At 40.8% G+C, this 22,394-nt stretch overlaps 2 protein-coding genes across 7 annotated transcripts in view; one reads left to right on the top strand and one right to left on the bottom strand.

Moving 5' to 3' along the window:
* The window catches only part of MYO9A (myosin IXA), a 262,019-nt gene extending 258,794 nt beyond the window's left edge, over positions 1-3,225 (bottom strand). For 2 of the 3 annotated variants that reach the window (XM_081050332.1, XM_081050333.1), the window contains exon 1: positions 2,751-3,202. The gene's annotated coding sequence lies outside the window, so the exon portion shown is untranslated. Of the gene's footprint in view, positions 1-2,750 lie in introns of all 3 variants that reach the window. The other variant, XM_081050331.1, reaches the window with a different exon arrangement.
* SENP8 (SUMO peptidase family member, NEDD8 specific) lies at positions 1,989-22,033 on the top strand. 4 transcript variants are annotated; one of them, XM_081050335.1, is made up of 2 exons: positions 1,989-2,334; positions 20,328-22,032. In XM_081050335.1, exons 1-2 carry the CDS (start codon positions 2,102-2,104, stop codon positions 20,998-21,000), a joined length of 906 nt encoding a protein of 301 aa, XP_080906461.1. In that variant the 5' UTR covers positions 1,989-2,101; the 3' UTR covers positions 21,001-22,032. The 4 variants fall into 4 exon arrangements, with proteins under 4 accessions (XP_080906461.1, XP_080906464.1, XP_080906462.1 ...); XM_081050338.1 differs by lacking the exon at positions 1,989-2,334 and adding an exon at positions 2,335-2,484 and having other exon boundaries at positions 20,328-22,026; XM_081050336.1 differs by lacking the exon at positions 1,989-2,334 and adding an exon at positions 3,324-3,504 and having other exon boundaries at positions 20,328-22,033.
* Positions 22,034-22,394: the final 361 nt, after the last annotated feature.

Raw genomic sequence — 22,394 nt, 5'->3', positions numbered from 1 at the left:
GTATAATAAAAATGATTATGAAAGATGGAGTTTATATCACTAATTTCTATTAAGGTTTTCCTTTTTTAAAAAAAATCTTAGTTCATTCCATTTCCCTCATGAACTGTATACCAATAATGTTAACAAAGGGGAATAAATGTTCGAAAAGTCACAGGATGGACAGTGAACCTAATGATGCTTAAACTATAATAACACTTCTTAAAGACTTAATCACATAATTTACTAGCTTAGACATTCAACTCTACCTGTACTGCAAATGTTGGGTCCTTTTCTCCTCTCATCTATACCCTTTGCCTCCAAAATCTATTACTACAAACCCAGAACTTGATAAGAAACTTAAGTCACAAATCCAGCTGCCTTCTGGCCATGTACATCTGACAGAAGAAGTATAATCACCCAAATTCAACTTGTCACAAATTGAATTCCTCTTTCTTAACGAAAATAAAAATCCTCCTCCCGCCTCACACGGATCCCAGCGCAGTGAAAGGCACAGCTAGAACCTAGACCATACCCTCTATGAACCCTTTCCCTAATCCCAAATCCACTGAAATCACCACGTCCTAACCACCCAAATCCAGACCACTATCGTCATTTGCCTGCACTGCCCTCTTGAGAGTCTTGCCTTTAGCCTTAGTCTACCCTTCAATCCACCCTCCTCACTGCAGCCAGAGTGACCTTGTCAAAACGCAAATCTGAACATTTCAGTCCCCTACTTTAAATCCTTCAATAATTTATTTGATAAATATTATAATCACCATTAATGTTACTTACTCCACAGAGGCTCAGCAGTTCAACGAAATTTACTTTAGTTATATCTTTTTTGTAGGTTCAACACAAAAGAATCATCAGGACATTTTTTCAAATCCTGAAAACTCCTTAAACATTCTTATAACAGCTGATACATTTAAAAGAAAAGCACAGAGCACAGTTTTTAAAAGCAAAGACTGAAAACACCTGAAGACCACCAAAATAAAACATTATCCAGCCAGTAAATAGGCACTACCATATGTACTGATGTTGCATGAGCTCTAGGATCTATTATTAAGTGGGGGGAAGAAGCTATACACAAGTGTACAATATGCAAGCATCTGTCTGAAGTGTGTTTTAAGGATATAAATGTATAAGCTTATATATGCTAGAAATATCGCAGGAAGGGCACAGTGGATGGAAATAGTGGTTGCCTCTAAAAAGGGAAAATGGGTGGATGATAAACAGAAACTTTCTACTGCATATTCTTTCGAACCTTCTGGCTTTTATAGTATGTCTAGTTATTACTTATAATTTTAATGATTTCCCCCTCCTCGGTTCCACACATACAAAATAAAAATTTCAAATGTACTGACTACAAACACCTCTCTGTACTTCATCCCTATACCAAAGTTAAAATTATGCACTGATCATTTGGTGTAACATTACATTTCCTTCTTGAAAGTTCATGAGTTCAACTTCCACAACATTTTATTCAATATTTCACTACTGCTAAGAAAGCTGTTGGTGATGACACCAGTGACCACTGCGTGCTGATTGTACTTGCTCCCTGGAAAAGCAAGACCGCAGCACCAGGTAGCAGAAATTTATTGACATTAAAAACTTCAGGCTGGGTGGTGAACACACAATGGGATTTATAGACGATGTAATACAGAATTGTACACCTGAAATCTATGTAAATTTACTAACAATTGTCACCCCAATAAATTTAATAAAAAAAAAACTTCAGGGATTAAGGAAAGCTACAAATCTTAATTTTCCAGCAAATTCATCAAGAGTAGATCAAAATAAAAGTGCCCAGTATCCTCCAAAAACAGTGCAAAAGATTTGTGGAAATCTGCAAAAAAGTGAAGCAAATGATACTACATGGAGACACAGTTATATCCATTAGTGGAATGTGATTTAATCCTTATAGAGGCTCCTAAAATGTCAGAGCTGAGCCACCGCACACGTTCAACAGGAGAGAGAAGTCGGCTGCGTGACTTTTCAGCGGCACACACGCCTCCTGCCCAGCCGCCGACTCTTCCCCGTCTTCCTCCCTCCTTTAGCCACTCGACTCCACGCTCCAAACACGGGTGTCGTCAGTGGGTCCTTTCAAGCCCCACTGGGGGGAATGCACTACGCTAAGCAAACATCCCTTCGAGGTATCATGGCAAAGACCTTTCAAGCAAAGAAAGGACCAGGACCCGTGAGACCCCGCGGTCCGCCCGAGGAGCGAAGGTGTGGGGAGAAGGCGCTGTCTGACGGCGTCCAAAGGGGCGCCGACACCAGATCTCCCGCGAGGCGAGAGCATCACGCAGTATCCTACCATCTGAAAGCCCGGCCGGCAGAGAGCGAGCTGGGCAGGTCCGCGGGGAAGGGGAGCGGAGCTGCCCAGGAGCTGGGGTCGCAGCGGGCTAGGGGCGGCGCGGACCGGGTCTCCGAGGGCCGGCAGCGGGCCGCTCAGCGAACGGCACGGAGGCTGCAGGCGCCACGGGGCCCTAAGAGTCCGAGGAGGTTCTAAAGGGGCGCGCCGGGGGGAGGGGTGGGGTCCGGGACAGACCACCGCGGGCCGGAGTGGTGTCTGGCCAAGGGGGATGCGATGGCTGGGTCCACGGGGGACCCCGCGCGGGGATCGCGCGTCCGGGAGGCTCGCGGGCAGAGCCGCTCGCGGGGCGTCTCCGCTGGGGCGGGGCCAGGCGGCCCGCAGGAGCCCCCGAGCCGCACGGAGACGTGGGCCGAGCCGGGCTGCAGGGCCGCTGGGCGGCTAGGGCGGGTCTTACCTCGGGCTCCGCCGCGGCGGCCACCGCAGCCCCCTCCTCGAAGGCGGAAGCTGCCTCCCACCCTCGGCCCCAGGGTCAGGCCGCAGGAGTCGGCGGAGGCCGGGGCCGGCGCGGGTCGGACGGTTCCGGCAGGGTGGGCCCAGCTGCCTCAGGGTGCGGGCGAGCGGCCGCCGCGCATCCCCCGCCCTGTCAGAGAGACTCCGCCCGGCCTGGGCAGGCGCATCCCCCGCCGCACCCCGCCCAGAGAGCACGCGTTGGACCGCCGCCTGAAGCGCTGTGGCCGCCGCCTCTGCCGGTGCCGCGGATGCCGCCGCCGCCGCCTCCTAAGGTCCCGGGGAGATTCTCAGCAGCCACAACCAACGGCCGCCGGGTCTCCAGTCAGCTCCGGCCCGCGCGCCCCCGACTCCGCGCACGCGGCCCCGCCCCGCGCGACTCCCGGGCTGCAGACGAGCAGGCGCGCGCGCACTTACCTCCCACGCCCCCTGCAGCCGGCCCGAGTCGCCGGCCCGCCCCCGCACGTGACGCCTCCAGAGAACCTAGTATGCGCTTGCGCGGGCACGCCCCCTTTCGCCCGCCCCAATTTTTCTTCCTCACCTTACGGCAGAGCTGGTAACTCTGCCTTAGATGCTCCCTCTACTAGAGAATAGTGTCGCAAGGTTGGGGTAGAAAACTCGAGGTTTGCGACCGTAGCTCTCGCTTTCCGGCCAATACCCAGGTGCCTGGAGGCTGGTTGGGGCGGTGAGGCCCGAGGCAGGTAAGAAGTCGCCTCCCCACTTGGGTTTGTCTGTCAGTGTGTCCGGGCAGGAGAGTGCTTTGCGGCCCACGCAGATCGCGCGTATCAGCGCCCCCTCCCGACTCTGGCGCGGGGTTCCCGGCGCCGCCCCTCTTAGCGCCCGCCCCTTTCACACGCACGCCCCCCACCCCCGCCTTTCCCCGCCCCCGACCTCCGGTTCCTGGCCCTGCTTTCCATTCATTCTTCAGGCTTCTCCCTGATGCTTCCCATGCGCTGGACTCCAGAAACTCAGGAGCGAATAAAATGGCCTCAGTTTTAAGAAGTGCTGTATTATGTGGGAGACGATGAGAGAATCCGCAGTTGTAGTAAAGTAAAATTATAAGAGAAAAACAGCACGGGCTACTCTCTGAGCACAGAAGGGCCCCTGAGGGTGGAGAGAAGGACGCGAGGAAGCCCTTTCCAAGACGACCTTTGGGTCACGCATAAATTGGGGCAAAAGGCTAGCGAGCAGTAGCTGGCCAAAGAAATAGACAGAAGCAGAGCCAGTGACAGGTGCAAAAGTACAGGACACTATGATCCAGAAGAGTAAAAAATTAGAGGAATTGAATATCGCTGGTGGAAACCATACTGGTGTAACCTGCACGTTAAGGCAGCACCGTTGTAAAGTGTGAGAGAGGTGAGTGAGAGTGTGTGCTGCAAGAATGTGTTCTTTAAAGATGGGAGACTCTTAGACATACAAGGGTACCGTGGGTAACAGAAGTTAGTTCATGGGTAAGGTGTCTAATTTATAGGGTCACGAACACTGATGGAACTCAACTTTGTATGCACATTAGAATCATCTGGGAATCTTTTTTCAAAATAAAATCACTGTTGTTGCTCGACAAATTACACCAACCAATTAAACTTTAGGATTAGGGCCCAGGCATTAGTATTTTCTCCTAAGGTGCCTAATGCTGAGGGTTGAGAACCACTAAGCTGTAGAAAAGGGAAGGATGGGAAGTAGGGAAGAACAGGAAAGTGATGGAGTTGGCTCTGTAACATTAAGATGGGAGTCATTTGGTGGAAAGAGAGTTGGGGATGGAATAAGCAGCTCAAGCAGAGTGATGGAAGTTTTGAATAACTGCTCTGGGAAATGGAAGAGACCATTCCTGCCTTTGCCTTCAGCACATTTCCATGCCCCAGTCTTAATCAGGTCCACCTCACTTATGGCTCTCTTCCTCTCCCTTTCCCATCCAGGATTTATCAGCTGAGGATCCAGCCCTAAAGCGCAAGGACATCCTCATTTCTATCCCCCAAAAGATCAGCGCTAAGTCAGTTTATGAGATTCAGAGACTAACTTCACTCCTCCAGAGATTACTACACACAGTGCCTTGCCAATTTAAAATCTGTCTTCTATTACCATTCCATCATTCATTTGAGTTAGGAATGGTATACAAAGATATTTAAGACACAGCCCTGTTAGGATCTCATAGTATTAGGGAGAACAAACCTTTAAAAGAAGAAGGGTTCACTTTGGCTAATAGAAGGGCTGTGAAGGCAAAGCCCAAGCTAGCGCAGGGCTACTACTGTCTATTAACTAGAGTTAATCCAAAAACCTGTCTCTCTGCCTCCAGATAAAAGGGAGTCACTGTTGTCTGGTATAACTAGAGCATAGTATGGAGAGTAGGGGTGGGACAAAGATAAAGATGATAAAAGTGAGTGTGAACAGATTGAGAAGGCTTGAATTCCGTGCTAAAACATTGAGATTGTATACTATAAGCAATTGATAGGTATTAATAACAAAGGTAAAAATAAAATGTCTTTTACACGAGGGACCTCTTTGGCCACCTGGCCTGTGGGCCCTATCTCAGAATGCTTTTATTATTTATTTATTTTTTATTATTAGTTTCAGGTGTCAGAGTGTTTTTAAATGTATAAAATAAAATAGGTAAGGACAAATGAAATTAATTTTATTTCAAGTTTTAAAAATATTAGAACTATGGATGTAGCTATATATGTACTTCTTTATGCATTAAGTAACATCTGACAGCAGGTCTAATTCTGTAACTTCAAAATAATGACTACAAATTATATTTTGAGATACCTGTAACAACTTTAATATGATGTGAAAATGTCCTATTTCTCTTGGTGACAAAATACATAGGGACTGCTAATGCTATGAATTATTGCCTACACTTATTGAAGAAAATGCCAAATTTCAGCTAGAGATTATTGAAAATAATGCAATTTTATTTCACAACCCAAGTCCATGGAACCCTTAAATTCTAGCCACATCCTGGCCCATGGATTCTAGATTTATAAAAAGCTCACGGTAATGGTTTTAAGCAAGAGCATGACAGATCAAGTCTGTGTTTCAGAAAGGTATTAGAACAGTGTTCACTTCCCAACCTCTGTGTTGGTGCTGGAGTGGGAACTGGCTATTTTCTTCTGTTCCTCTAATCAATACCTTAGGGGCAGCAACCAGGACTAATCCACGGTTGCCTAATAATTTGGGTCTGCGGAGAACTGAGCTTGTGGCTATCTATGTAGGGGCAGTACTAGGAAATAAACTGGGAAAGATAGATTGGGGCTATTTTAGTGGATATCCTTGAATGCCAAGCTGTAATTTGTGCTTACGTTGGCAGATAATGGGGAGATGTGAAAAAATTTGGAGTAGAATAATGTAATTAGAATTCTGTTTGAAAAATTAATCTAGCCGTAATGTGTAGGTTAGATCATCAGAAGAGAATATAGGAATGAAGAGACTAAACCTATTAAATAATTACATGATTTTTTAAAACTGAATTTTGTCATAAAGTGATCTCTAAAGAGTCAGCTAAATTACTTTATTTCCCCAATATGACTGGCCTGTCTAAAGAAACAGATATTGGAATAAATTACATGCAAGAGGCTATTCCATTCTTTTGTATTATAAAATGATAATGTTAGTACTTCTGATTAGCAATGGCTTTACCACATATATCGGTTCCCAGATGTTGCTAAAGCCTTCCTTGGTTAAATTTCATCTACACCTGTAAATCATACATTTCTGACTTTTTAAGGTCAAGACTCCTCTCCAATCCCTTAAACCTCTTAGATGAGTACAATGTATTAGCAAACAAAAAGGAATTCCTCAAGGCCTAGGTAACCCATCTCTTTGGAAACTGATCAGTATCAGGCTTTGTAAAATTTACTGCCCAAATCCCAGTTAGTCCCCAAATTGTGTACTTTTTAAAACATGTTGTTCAAAAAATTGAATTTGGGGTCCAGGATTACTATCCAAATGAGTAAAGTAAAGTTACATAACTTTCTGAACCAGATTCTCAGAGAGACTACCTTCTTCGGCATGACTAGCCTATATTGACTTTCTGTCCGTTTAACTATTGGATACCATGTGGATGGTGATATGGTTCAATACAGACCAAAATTCAGGTTTATGCAGAGGTTGAGGTTCATCTATCTGTCCCCCTTTTGGAGGGAAGGGGGAGTGAGTCTATCTTATAGTAGAGAGAATACTTGAAAGTTATAAGGCTTTTAAGGATTTTTATTGCAGAAAAATCTTTAAAAGTTCCTTTCTCTGGCTTCCAATTAAAAGGCTATCTCTTGGTACATTCATCTGTTATGAAAGCCCTAGAACACAGTTGTAATGCTAAAAAATTGTCACGATTATAGTTACCATTTTTGAACATCCATATTATTATAAGTTTAAAAGCCTTAGACCTGCCTTCCCTGATGGCCAACAAATAAATACTCTCAGAATAGTGTGATAGGTTAAATTCTATCAAAACAATAGCATGGGGATCTCTGACCTTATTTGGCTCTAGTCTTTTCACTACTATTTATTGCAGTAACTTGGCACTTTAACAGCTAAAATAAATAGTTGCTGAAAATGTTTAGCTCTACTCAGTAATGTATAGTATAATTCAAACTTGGTCAGATAACTCACAAGTATTCATGTTGATTAACATTTAAAGACAAATGGCAAGACAGAAAATTCTATACATTATAATTGAGTCCCATCAGACTCTGTTTTTCTATTAGCATAATACATTAATACATCTATTCATTCATTAAATATTTATTTATTGAGCCTCACTGTGTTTCAAGCACATTTTTGAAACCCATTAATTAGGAGTTTGTAATAACAATTTCCTTAACTGTCTATGAAAAAAATAACTTACCAGGCTTTGAAATCTACAGGACAAATAAGATTAAAAGATGATAGCTTTTCATACTCTTTCAAACAATGTGTTTGTGTATAGTTACTATGTGATGAACACAGTGGTTATTTATGAAATCCAGCAGATTATAACTCTAGCTCAACCACACCTTATCAGCTTTTATTTGTTACTATATATACTAAAATAAAGTTCTGTCCACTTCTTTATTAAATATTATCTTACTCAGGCCTCTCATTAAATCTAATGGCCTCCCCATATACTGTCTTTACGTCCCTAGTCATTTCAAATTTTGCAATTGTGTGAAATCATTTCTCAGAAAATTTTAAGTAAAACAAAGTCAGTTTAAGAAAAGGCTGGTGTTTACACCAAGTTTATAGTAACGAAAACAATTGTGACATAATTATAGATGGAAATGATAGACTGAGAATAAAATTGTTTTCATGCTCAATGACATCTTAGCCATTGATAACTACGCCTAGTAGCATAGCAGTAAATGAAGAGCCTTGGTGCTAAAAGAAGTCCTAAAAATTCAGCTGGTCTGTCTCCTTGGCCCGAGGCTGGACCAAATGGAATTTATGGCAATAGAGTTACCAAGCAGCATCATCATCATACCAAATGGTTTTTCTTTGAGAGCTGAATTCCTCTATTGGTGGAATATTGATAAAGGGATAATGAAATAATTTACAAAATTGAAGTCTTCCAATGTTTATAACAACTTTGTGTGTTATGGTTTTTCAAAGTGTATTGCACTTCTGTATTTTGTTCAAGAAAGTCATTCATTTATTAAAACTTCTCCAGTTTGTCAAGCACTGAAGATAACAGGAATGAGTAAAATCTAATCTCTGCCCTCAAGAGATATATATAAATCTTGGTAATTTTTACATGCCTCTTCATACAAATTTCTGAATGCTTTAGACTACATTAAAAGGAAGCGTTTAATTGGGGGAAATTGAAACACACATTTGATCTTGGATGTGATTCTTTTTGTGAAATTGTAAATGGAATCATACATTAGAAAGTTGAACATAATCTAATTTTAGAAAGCATCAAATTATTTTTACATCTTTGTGGTTCAAGGTTTAAATACGAGAGATTAGACTTTGTTTTTTTCAGAGGACAGAAGTGAGACCAGTGAGTTGAAGACACACATATTTTAGGTCAGTGTAAGTGTGGAAGGTGGTACACCTTTTTGTCTGAATAGAAATAGCTGTATTTACTGGTTATGTGCTCATTATAAAAAGATAGGGGGAAAAAATAAAGCAGACAATCTCAAAATATGGAAGGACAAAAATTAAGTATTCTCTTTTTATTTTTTAATTAGAGTTGACGTACAATATTTTATTAGTTTCAGGTGTACAACATAGTGATTAGATATTTATAAAACTTACAAAGTGATCATGCGATTACATCTAGTACCCACCTGGCACCATACATAGTTATTACAATATTAATGGCCATATTACTTACTATACCCTACATCCTCATAACTACTTTGTAACAACCAATTTGTACTTTTTAATCCCTTTCCCTTTTTCACTCAACTCCCCAACCACCCTCCCATCTGGCAACCATCAAAATGCTGTCTGTATCTATGAGTTTGTTCTGCTTTGTTTGTTCATTTTTTTTTCATTCCAGATATAAGTGAAGTCATATGGTATTTGTTTTTTTCTATCTGACATATTTCATTTACCATAATACCTTCCAGGTTCATCCATGCCATCACAGATGGCAAGATTTCATTCTTTTTTTAATGGCTGACTAATATTTCACTGTGTGTGTGTGTGTGCGTGCGCATCACTTCTTCTTTATCCATTCATCTATTGATGGACACCCAGGTGGCTTCTACATCTTAGCCATTGTAAACATTGCTACAATGAACATGTGGATGCCTATGTCTTTTCAAATTAGTGTTTTGAATTTCTTAGGATAAATACCCAGAAGTGGAATTGCCAAGTCCTTCTTTGTCTCTCGTTATAGCCTTTGTTTTAAAGTCTGTTTTATCTGGTGTAAGTATTGCTACCCCATCTTTTTTGTTTCCATTTTCATGAAATGTCTTTTTCCATCCCTTTACTTTCAGTCTGTGTGTGTCTTTCAATCTTAAGTGAGTCTCCTGTAGACAGCATATGTAGGGGCCTTGTTTTCTTATCCATTCAGCCACCCTGTGTTTTTTATTGAATCATGTAATGCATTTACATTGAAAGTAATTGTTGACAGATATGTAGTTATTGCCGTTTTTTTATTCATATTTTTTTTCCACTTTTCTTCCTAAAGAAGTCCCTTTAACATTTCTTGTAATAGTGGTTTGTGGTGATGAACTCCTTTAGCTTTTTCTTATCTGGGAAGCTCTTTATCTGTCCTTTGATTCTAAATGATAGCTTTGCTCTATAGAATAATCTTAGTTGTAGGTCTTTGCTTTTCATCACTTTCACTATTTCCTGCCAATCCCTTCTGGCCTGCAAAGTTTCTGTTGAGAAATCAGCAAACAGTCTTATGGGAGCTCCCTTGTAGGTAACTAACTGCTTTCTCTTGCTGCTTTTACGATTCTCTTTGTCTTTAAGCTTTGGCATTTTAATTACGATATGTCTTGAGTTTATCTTGTTTGGGACCCTCTGCACTTCCTGGACTTGTATGTCTATTTCCTTCGCCAGGTTAAGGAAGTTTTCAGTCATTATTTCTTCAAATACATTTTCAATTCCTTACTCTTTCTCTTCTCTTTCTGGTACCCCTATAATGTGAATGATCGTACACTTGATGTCCCAGAGGCCCCTTAAACTATCCTCATTTTTTTTTTAATTCTTTTTTCTTTTTGTTATTCTGATTGGGTGTTTTCTGCTACCTTATCTTCCAAATTGTTGATTTGATCCTCTGCTTCATCTAATCTGTTGATTCCCTCAAACATATTCTTCATTTCAATTACTGTGTTCTTCATTTCTGACTGTTGTGTTTGGTGGGGTTTTTTCATGTTTTCTGTCTCCGTTTTTATGTTTCCTATCTCATTGTTGAAGTTCTCCCTGAGATCATAGAGCATCCTGATAACTAGTGTTTTGAACTTTGCATCTGGTAGATTGCTTGTCTCCATTTTGTTTAGTTCCCCTTCAGGAGCTTTGTTCTTCAATGTGCGACATGTTTCTTTGTCTCCTCATTTCGGCTGCACCCCTATGTTTGTTCCTATGTATTAGGTAGAGCTGCTATGTCTCCTGATCTTGGTACAGTGGCTTTATGTAGTAGGTGTCCTGTGGGGCCCCGTGGCTCAGTCTCCCTGGTCCCCCAAGCTGGGTGCTCCAGGTGTGTCCCTTGTGTGTGTTATGTGTGCCCTCCTGTTGTAGCTGAGCCTTGGCTGCTGTTGGCACATCAGTGAGAAGGATTGACCCTCAGGCTGACTGGTTGTGAGGACTGGCAGTGACTACAGTAGAAGAACTATTGTGCAGGGGCTGACTCTACAGAGCAGGATTCACCTTAGCAGGGTTCTGGCGCCTGCCCAGTCTGCCCTTTGCGTATGCCACTTGTGGGGGTGGTTGCATGGTGCTCTGGTGTGGTCTGAAGCTGGACACCGGGTGTGTTAGTTCTGGGGCTTCTTGGGAGGGGCTCTGTTGCAAGCCAAGGTCAGCTGCTTCCTGTGCCCTGTTCGGGGCCACTTGTTATGAGCTATAAAGTGATCTACAGATGGTTGCCACTTGTGCTAGGCTTGGAGATGCCTGGGAAAGGCTACATTGTGAACTGAGGCCAGCTGCTGCTAGTGCCAGGCTTGGGGCTGCTTAGCAAGAGCAGGGCACACCAAGGTCAGATGCTGCTTGTTTGGGGTTTGTGAACCTTTGAGAAATTTTAGGAAAGTCAACAGCATGAGCCAAGGCAGGCTGTTTGTATGGAAAACCCACTTGGGTGGGCCTGCAAGTTAGGTGGGGCAGGATCTCAGAATCACCAGGGCCTGGTAAATGGTGTTAGCCAGATTGATGGAGACTCAGATATGGTGCCCACTGTGGGTGCAGGCTAGGTAGGGGGAGGGCTCAACTAAGGAACAGTGTTTTCTGCCATCACGTCTGTCTGAGAGAAAGCTGCTCTTCCAGCCCTCGCCCTGAGCCCAGACAATTCAGTTCCTCCCTGTTTGTCCCTGGTGCCTTCTGTGCTGCTGCCTCAGCACTGGAGCTCAGAGCGAGTGAGTCCATCAGTGAGTAAGTCCATAAGCAGGCCTTTTAAAAGGAAGGCCTGGGACTCCAGCAACCCATAGTCTCACTCAGCCACAATCTCCTTGGTTTTCACAGTCAGAAATTATGGGGACATTTTCTCCCCTCACTGGAACCCTGGGCTGGGAAGCCTAGTGTAGGGCTGGGACCCCTCACTCTTCAGGGGGCATCTCTGCAGCTGAGATATCCCTCCTGATTTTTTTTTTTAATTGCGGAATATTGGGGAACAGTGTGTTTTTCCAGGATGTCAAGTCATTGTTTTTTCAATCTAGTTGTGGGGGGCACAGCTTAACTCCACATCAAGTCATTGTTTTAAATCTAGTTGTGGAGGGCGCAGCCCATTGGCCCATGTGGGACTCGAACTGGCAACCTTGGTGTTATGAGCCACGTCAACTCCAAGCTCAAGCCATTGCTTCTCACTGGACCATGTGGGAATCTAACCGGAGACCTTGGTGTTTTGAGCATCGCATTCCAACCACTGAACCAACCGGCCGCCCACCCTCCTGATTTTTAACTGCCATTCATGGGTGTGGGGACCTGCTCATTTCTAACCTCTACACTCCCACCAGTCTTGAGGTGGCTTCTTCTGTATGTCCTTAGTTATAGGACTTCTGTTCAGCTAGACTTCAGGTGATTCTCAATGATGGTTGCTTTGTAGTTTAGTTGTAATTTTGATATGGTCCTGGGAGAAGGTGAGCACAGTGTTTACTTGGCCATCTTCACCAGAACTTAATAATCCTATTCTTAAAGAAAACTATACTTTTGATTATTTTGGGGTATGTTATATTGGGCATAAATTTTAACATAACTATCCTTTTCATAGCATACCATGAACATCTTTCTACCTCAATAGTTATAGCTACAACACTATTTTTTAGTGGCTAAAAAATAATCCATTGTATGGAAATCCTATTATTTAAATGTACCAGTCAGTCCTCTTTTGAACTTCCAGCTTGTTTCCAGTTTTTCTATTGCTGTGGCGAACATCCTTGTTAAATTTTTGCACTCATTCTTAATGTTTCCCTTAAGATAAACTTCTAAAAGTATAGTGCCTACATATCCACGTTTTTTAAGAATTCAAATGGCAAATTACTCTTCAGAAAGCTTGCATTTGTTTACCTTCCTGTCAACAATGAGAATGCCCATTTCCCCATAGTCTATCCGCAGCGCTGATTACTATCAGTTTTTTTTGCTAATTTAATAGGTGAAAAAAGAAATCTTGCTTTAACTTGCATTTCTTTGATTACTAATAAGGTTTGAGTATCTTCTCATCTGTTTATTGGTCAGTCATATAAGTGTATTAAGCTCTATTTTGTTCTAATATTTTTGTTTCATTTTTTTAATATTTAAATTTTACTCCATCTAAAATATAGTAATTTAGTATAAAGTGTGAGGTAAGGATCCAATTTCTTTTTTTATCAAATGATTAACAAGTTATCCCATTGCCATCAAATAACTCAACAAGCATATCTCAAACTTCACTGCACAGACAGTAAGGTGTGTTAATAGATATTCTACAACAAATTAAAACAAAAAGCATTTCATAGTCAAATGAGATTGGGGGAAGAAATCAGACCGAGAAAAGTTAAATTTCTTTATTGCAGAATTTACCAGCAGACTCAGTAGTGGAAGTAAGGAGACCTGTTAGGCTAGGTCAAGACAAGAAATGACGATGGATTTGTCTAAGGTGATAGTAGTGAAGATGGAAAGCATTGGATAGATTCAGAGTATTTTGGCTGTAGAATCAACAGGACTTACTATCAATTGGATGTGAGGTACGAAAAAATAGGAACCTCTGGGGTGGTATCTGTATTTCATTATAAAATATTAGATTTAATTTCTGGTCCTTATTACAGAAAGAACTGACACACAGAAGACACCAGTAAATATATTTTGGCCAAATGAATAAATTTGCTTTAAATAGATATCTTGCTCCTACACACATTTAAGCTACTAAAGCATAAGCTTGTGTTTGTCTTTATTAATTATTAGGGAATCTGCTTCCTAATTATTAGGGGCTTATGTTATAAGCATATCAACTATGGACAGTAATTAGGCTGTCCCACTGAGGTATTCAAGCCAGCAGAGTAGAGTGAATGAGGCAGAGAAAATTGCCTGCTACGGGAGCAAAAGTTCTCTGGGAATCTCTTATTTTATTTTAAAAATCCATGCTGAGTTGCATTTTAGGCTACAATATGTCCTTGTTTTTGTTTTAATAATTAAGGTATGTCAAGTTACCAATTAAAACATTGTTAAGTCAACAGTTAAATTGCTTTATTCTTTTCCTGCAAAGCTAGTGCAATTGATGCTCTAGGAAGATGCACTGTGATTATCCTGTGTTTATTTTTTGGTGTGTTTGTTTATTGATACCTGCTGGCACATAGCCATGTATCCAGTTAGAGAAGCCAACCACACTTGTGAGCATCTGCAGTTTGATACAATTTGAAACAAATGCCAAAGGGAGTGAAGAGGGGAACTGCATTTATAAACTACTAACTTTTATAAGCTAAAAATGAGTAGAACAGCTGCACTTGGCACTGTGTAGTGTTTTTGAAAACATAACCAAATGAGTCTGGGTTTGTTTGTTTATGTAATAATTAGGGGGAAAATGAGTAATGGTCACAATTCTGGGATAGTATGTTTTGCTGTTGGGCTCTAAAGTAAAACAAACTTATCTGGATCATTACTTCATCAACAGCCACAGGCATATTTTCCCAAAAGTTATGAGAATTGCTGTATACCTTATGAAATGTTTGTTAATTAAGATCCTCATGCACATTTTTGATCTTAAGAAATAAATATTTCATTATGCATCTATAAATTAAACAATTCTTATTTATATCCACTGTAATTAGTATTTTTAAAATTTCCTTATCAAAACTCCAGATTGAAACAGCAAGTAACACCTCTAGTTAAAGGTTGGTTAATCTACCTGGAAGCTATCTTTAAGTATTTTAGTAAATAGCTCTAATGCTTTATTAGACTTTTAAAACCTCTTTAACTGAAATGAAAATCAACCTAGAAATTTGCAATAGATTATATAAGAGTGTTCTATAACAGGGATTGGCAGTTTTTCTCTAAGAGGCCGAACAGTAAATATTTCAGGTTTTCCTCAGATAGCTCAAAAGCAGCCATAAATAAATAAGCATGACTTTGTTTCAGTACAATTTTATTTACAAAAACAGGCAGTGGGCCAGATTTAATCTGTAGGCCGTCCCTTGGACAAGAAAACTAAATTTTTTTAGGATTTTTTTAAAGAGGATGACAAATTTTAAAATTGATAAAGATAAGAGCTTAGACTTAAAATTGTAGAAACCGTAGAATCACTTGGAACCATCTTAAAAATACAGGTACCCAGACCCTACCCCAAGAAACGGATCATGTTTGCTCTTTAAAATCCCCATAGATGATTCTGATATGCACTTCCACCTAGAACCACTGTTTATCTGGTCCAAATCCCAGGCTATAGATTATGAAGCTGAGACCCAGAAGTTTAATGACTTCTCCAGAGTCAAACAACTGGTTAATTGAAGACCTGAACTGAATTCCAGATCTTCTGGCTCCCAATCTAGTGTTTTTTCTACTGAACCAGCAGCTTCTTCCCTTGCTCACATCAACAGGAAATCAGAATGGCTCCTACTGAATTGTAAATTTTCCCTTTTAAGATAGTTTTCGTAACTTTTTATTTAATAACCCTATTTTTATAACAAACAAATACTCAAGTAGCATTTTTAAGGGTTTTAAGATTAATATGAAAAAATTGTCTCCTCCTTTTGTCAAAATTAAACCTTTGTTTAGGAAGTGTTGTATATACTGTGAATTCTGTATTAGTTTAATTTTGCTACAGAGGGTGGAAGATACAATAAACTAAACCCTGTCATTGCAGGATTTCTGTGTACTGACAACACGTTAACATCACTGCTTCACTCTGAGGTTGGGAGAATAATTTTCTCTGGAGTTAGCGCGCTTCTTAGGCCAGAGGTCGAGCTCAAGAGCATGGAGCTGGACCCTAGCCAGCTCTATCCTTTATGACTTTGTGGCTTTATGTAGAGAGACAAACAAATGCTTTATTTTCAGGAACTCTTTAAGGTCCATTATCACCACCCCAAACACCACCCCAAATATAGGGAACAGGGAAGGAAACTTTTTTCTGAAAGCCTGCTATATACCGCGTCTCCCCGAAAATAAGACCTACCCGGAAAATAAGCCCTAGCATGATTTTTCAGGATAACACCCTCTGACAATAAGCCTAATGCGTCTTTTGGAGCAAAAATTAATATAAGACCCCATCTTATTTTCAGGGAAACACAGTACCAGCCATTGTGCGGAGTATTTTCACTCATGTTTTTCATTCACGTAACAACCCTGTGAGGCAGGTTTTATTATTACCTCATTTTACAGATGAGGAAAATGAGGCCCTGAAAGAGGATGAATAACTTGCCCAGGGTCACATAGATAGCAAGTGGCAAAGTCAGAGTCTGGACCCAAAGCCTCCCTGCCCCAAAACCTAGAACTATAATATATTTTGTAGGATTTTACAAAAAAACCTCTGAGGAGGTCATTTCTTCCCAGTTCACTCCCCAATATTCTTTACCATCCACCAAAACCAAGTACATAGGTCTTTTAATTCTGACAGACTTTAGTATTAACATAGGAAAACAGACAAAATACAAAAACCAAGGTAAAAATGGGGATGCTACAGACAGTACAAAAATCTTAGGAGGCCGTATTTCTTTTTTCCTCCCTAATCTGTGTCTTCTGACTCCCTTTTTAAAACATTTCATTTGTCTGGCAAACATTTACTTTACCTCAGATATGCCAAGCACAGTGCTCACTTTAAAAAAGGAAATATCCCTAGGATGGTTCTAGATGGCTCTCGGTTCTTTTGCTAGGTCCGCTTCCGTCTCCTTTTCCCCTACCCCATTAATAGTGGGGCCGTCGTCCTCCCAGTCTCCACAGCCAAAACCCCCAAATCATTTCTTAATTCTTTTTCTCTCATCCACCCTTATTGATTCTCTGTCTACAATATCTTTCCTTCCTTGCCTCTCCATTCTTACTACCATTTCCACTTGTGTAGGACATGTCCTTCTACCTTTTAATAAAAATCTAATTGTTCTCTGCCTCCAATTTGTCTCCATACCAATTAATCTAATATGCTGTGGCTGAATACTAGTTTTCCTAAAGCAGTCACCTAGGAATTAATGGCTCCCCTTTTCCTCCAGTGTAAATTCCAAACTCATCCACCTGGAATTCAATCCCCACTTAGCTTCCAATAATCTTCCTCGAACCTTCACCTTCACCCCTAAACTTCATTCCAGCCTGACTGAGCACCACAGCTAAGGGCACTTCACCTTCCTCTCTGCCTTCTCAATGCCCATCTCAGTGCATCCATCTCTACCTGCCTTTCAAGAGCTCACTTTTGTGCCACGCTCCCCTGGAAGTCTTTCTTGATCTGAGCTCTCCTTCCTTTTCCCCCACTTAGCCAGGAATGACTGACTGTTCCCTTTTCTGAATTCCCCATACATTTTATGGGTTTCTTCTCTCGTTGAGTGGAAGTCACCTACACACGTTTGTATTTCCCACAGTACCTAACATTAGGTACTCAGTAGGTGTTTATTGACTAAAAGAGGTATACATGTTCATTATGTGTTCATTATAACGTAATGGGCTTAAGCTCAGTAAGGGTCGGAACTGTGACTACTTAATTCTCATTCTTATTTTCCAGTTCTTACCACTTAGGAAATACCCAATAAACATGTTAAATACATTCCAGTTACCAATTATTGAGATACAAATTTCTTGATGACACAATAGCTATCTGAAAATACTACTTTACGTTATGTGTTTTTTAAATTTTAGTTACCTATGTTTCTTCCTTTTACCTTGATAAATAACCAATGATAAAGGTCATAAACTAATATTCTCACTTTACAGGAGAGGAAACTAAGGTTTAAAGAAATTAAGTAGTTTATTTATGATCACAGAACTGTATGAATAACAGAACTGAGCCTAAAATTCAAGTCTTCACATTTGAAATTTAGAGTTATTTTTCTTGGCCCAAGGGTGGTTAGGCCAAAGGCTAGTTTGGTTCCATCTGCTTTAGAATTGTTGGGGTTGAACTATTATAGTCATGCCACATGGAATAGGATTAGGTCCTTGACTAAGGATGTTGGATGTTTTCAAAAGGAAACAGATAAAACGCAAAACCTCCTTCTGAACAAAATCTTGGCCCTGCCTGTGGATACTCCCTCCCAGGTGAGGTGCCTGTCTGTCCGGCCACTCTTCTTGGAGGCTCCTATCCCTCCGTGGGTTGGCTGTTGAGATGTGGGTCTGATTTCAGCTGGCAGCATAGGAAACAGGTTTCCAGGGATTTGCCAGGCCGCACAGTCTGGCACTCACCACTCTGTAGTATTCGTGAAGGGCACGGGAAGTGACTGAGGGAGCCTTGCCTGCTACACAAGCCGTCATTCTCTTTCCAAACTCGTATCCTCTGAAATCCAGTCAGATCAGCCTCCGCACTGTTGCTTTTGCTAGGTTGCTGTTTGCTCGTTGGCTGTCAGGCTGGATATTAAGCATCATTGTAAGAAACAATCTTCTGAAACTATTTCATCTATTATAAGGACATTGTGGGACATTACTCATTATGATACACCACGTCTTTTATGAACATTTCTTGAGAGAAAACTGTCTAATACAAAGAAGTTTTCACCTCTCCTGAAAAATTGTTTTTACCTTATGGACATAGTGAATGTTTAACTTAATGCTCTCTGGTTAGCTGCCAAACCGCTTAGAGCCAAATTTGTGGTCTCCCCATAACAAATGTGCTCTATGCCTCGTTAACTTTGTTCCTGGCTCCAGTTTATGTTTCTGCTCAAGTTATTCTTTCTTCTTAAGAATATCTTCATTCATGCCATCTTATTTTATATATAGTCAGATGGATGGATAGATACATACTCATAAACAGCCTTATATTGTTTCTGAAATAGTTCATATTGTAACATACTGTAGCACATAAAACCTCCGTTGGTTCTTCTTAGTTACCTCATATACTTGAGCTTTTTTCCTTTGAGGGCTACGTTTATTTTTTTAATATAAGTTTTTGCAGGGTTTTGATTACACGAAAATGGTTGTGCCACAAAATTGAATTGTTTTAATAGCGTAGCCAAGTGGTGAAATACCTGGCCCAGTGGTCAGAATTGATTCAATTGATGTCGTAATTCTAGCCCCGTCTTTCACAGCTGTGTTAACCATTTTCTTACAATACGTTTTGCTTTGCAGTCTCGATCTACATGTGCTAGTTTGTTGAGATGTGATTTTTAGAAATAGTTATGCTGCCAAGTCTGTCTGTTAGGCTCAAATATTATGTTACCTTACCACACTTAATCAGAATCAGTGTCTTTGTCAGCACCTCATATCAAGCGATCGCGAGCATATGACTCTTATAGGACTTCTCTTGCCCCTGCTCTAAGTTAGTCATGCTTTTGTTTGGTCCAAATAATATGAATTGGATATTTGTTTCCAAACTTCATTTGCTTTCATTGGTTTAGAGCTCTATCTAGATTGTCTGATCATCTTACTAGTAAAATGTAATGAATAACACAAATACTATTTTTACAACATTTTATACTCTTTTAATACCTTCAAGTAAAGTTATTTGGCCTTTCCTACAAACTCTCTGAAGCATGTAAAGCCAATACATATGCTGTTGTTACAGGTAACAAAAATGAGGACAAAATCACTTACATGACTTGCTCAAGATGATACCAGCAAATCAGGGTAGAACGCGGGCAAGACCCAGGTCTCCTGATTCCTGTGCCACTCTACTACCTGTCAACAGCAAAAGAAGTCCTGACTTACATTGTAAACTGCATAGACGTTTCTTACCCCTTGAGGTTAAAGATGGGAAATGGGCAGACATGTTAGTTACATCACTGATGCTCTTGCTGGGCAGAATCAGGAATGAATTTCATCTGTATTACTCTCCTGATTTTTCTGTTCTTGAAGCTGCAGTTCCTTTTAACTACAACTCCAATCACTGTCTCTTTCCATTATGGAATGAGGAAGCAATATTTTATCTTATCTCTGGAAAATTAATGTTGAAATGAAAACTATTTCCCTTGGTAATTAGTAACATTTTTCTGTAGACTCTGAAAATTCATCTTTAATATAAAAATAATTTGCCACTGTTATCATGCATAGTCATTAAAGGGCCAAATGTGTGGTTCACGCCATGGAGTTTGATGAGACATTAGTTATAATTTTAACCAATCCATGCTTACTATTTCAGCATGGAAAATTTCCAAAGTTTCATTCTAACTAATTGTTAACAGTAAGCACTTAGGCTAGACGCTCCTGAATGCTTACTCTTAGACATTGCTGCTAAACAGTTTACAATTATATTTAATCTTTACCAAACCCTGGAAGAGTGGCTGTGACTCATGGTCCGCCTCCGACAGCCAGGTATCATATCAGCAGTAAATCCTGTCTTCTGCCTTTCTTTCAGCTCCTGGGATTTCTGGGAGCCTGGCCAGGACAAGATGGACCCGGTTGTCCTGAGTTACATGGACAGCCTACTGCGGCAGTCAGACGTGTCACTCTTGGACCCCCCGGGCTGGCTCAATGACCATGTCATTGGGTTTGCCTTTGAGTATTTTGCCAACAGTCAGTTTCCTGACTGTTGTGACCACGTCTGCTTCATCAGCCCCGAAGTCACCCAGTTCATCAAGTGCACTAGCAGCCCGGCCGAGATCACCATGTTCCTTGAACCCCTGAACCTCCCCGACAAGAGAGTTGTATTTTTAGCCATCAATGATAATTCCAACCAGGCAGCTGGGGGAACCCACTGGAGTTTGCTGGTTTATCTCCAGGATAAAAATAGCTTTTTTCATTATGATTCCCACAGCGGGAGCAACTCAGTGCATGCAAAGCAGGTAGCAGAGAAGTTGGAGGCTTTCTTAAGCAGAAAAGGAAACAAACTGGCTTTTGTGGAAGAGAAAACCCCTGCTCAACAAAACAGCTATGACTGTGGGATGTATGTGATCTGTAACACGGAGGCCTTGTGTCACCACTTCTTTAGGCAACAGCCAGAGTCACTGTTGCAGCTGCTCACTCCTGCACACATCACAAAGAAGAGGGAAGAATGGAAAGATCTCATTGCCAGACTTGCTAAAAATTAGCTGTTGAAGTATATCTGTGACTTTGGAAGTCTCCTCTTTCTGCCTGTCCCCATTTATTGGATGGCTGCAGCCTCGGTGCCTGAGGGAAGATGCCAGGTAGAGGGAACTTAGGATTCTTACTTTTTCCTGAAAGAATATCATCTCCTGTATTATCCTAATGGAAAGTTTCACTTTAACCTGACTGGACAGCAGTATGTGCTGTGAAATGTCTTGCAGTTATGCACCAAAACCTTAAAACCATGCTATCTTAACATTTATTCATTCTCTTTTGGTCTCCCTTTGCCACATTGGCTTATTCCAAAGGAAAAGAAGTGATCTGCAAAACAAATTAAAAATATATATAATCTAGAGAAACACAAGAAGAAAACTATAGAAGAACCAAAAACTTCTTGCACACTGGCTAGAAGCAAATTAAGACCTAACCTAATTTAAAATCTAAATATGCGAATCAATTATTCAGTTCTGTGATATCTCTTCCATTCACCATACAAAGCTTTCCCAGCTATTTGCATACCCTTTGCAAAGATTTGATAAAGATAATGTTAGCCCATCTGATTGTGGAATGTTTTAAGAAAGGGGGAATCTTGAGTTGCTTCATTAAATTAAATGGCTGTGGTAGACCTCTTATTTTGCTCAGTGAGTAGGTCGATTTGCTTCTCTGGATTAATAGCTTTCCTTCACCTTGTCTATTAGCCATGCACACACTCCTTCCTTACAGCCAAAGTTCTGTGGTTTTAAAACTCATAGCTGGTAACTTCCCAAGGCTATCTGTTATTTCAGATAAATATTTCTGCTTTCTGATAGTCATAGTTTTTCCTCTCCTCTCTATCCTTAATCTGGCAGAATTATTTTGTTAATATCGTGGTGATTTCAGGACTATTATATATGAAGCTTACAGACTAAAAGTTGGTTTGTTTTTGATATGTAAAGGAGAAAAAGTGACCTTTCTCAACCCTTTCACTTAATTCAAAATGCAAGCAATGTAATTTTTTAAATGTGGAACCAAGAGTAAAAAAAATGCTATCCCTCCTATATCACTGATGTGTTTTTTTCAGAATTGTTTCAAATAATTAACAACCAGATGATATGTTGGGTACACACATTAATTCTATTCCTAATGAGAATTAGATTTCAATGCATATGAATGAGACTTGAAAACCAAAGATTAGTGTCAGCCATGAAACTGATTTCAGCTAACTCCGGAGCCTAACCCCGCCCCCACCTCTTATGGCCCAAAATAACCTCGCCACTCAGTGACCACAGAGGCAGTAACTCAGTTCCTTTTACTCAGGGTGGGAAAACACAGCAAGTGTAAATAAGTACCAGTTACATAGCAGGTCTGAGTGATAGCAGGCCTGAGTGAACACAAGTTGAAACCAAAAGTCAAAAAGAAA

The sequence above is a fragment of the Rhinolophus hipposideros genome, assembly GCF_964194185.1.
Source record: "Rhinolophus hipposideros genome assembly, chromosome: 5".
Classification (NCBI taxonomy): domain Eukaryota; kingdom Metazoa; phylum Chordata; class Mammalia; order Chiroptera; family Rhinolophidae; genus Rhinolophus; species Rhinolophus hipposideros.
Note: the sequence above shows the minus strand (reverse complement) of the source record. Positions and strands in the feature narration are given on the sequence as shown.

What these genes read in the sequence shown, in the direction of transcription:
- SENP8 (XM_081050335.1), top strand. Translation starts at nt 2,102, where the DNA reads ATGCACTACGCTAAGCAAACATCCCTTCGAGGTATCATGGCAAAGACC. An exon ending in GCAGAGAGCGAGCTGGGCAG is followed by an intron (nt 2,335 to 20,327) that starts GTCCGCGGGGAA and finishes CCTTTCTTTCAG; the next exon opens with CTCCTGGGATTTCTGGGAGC.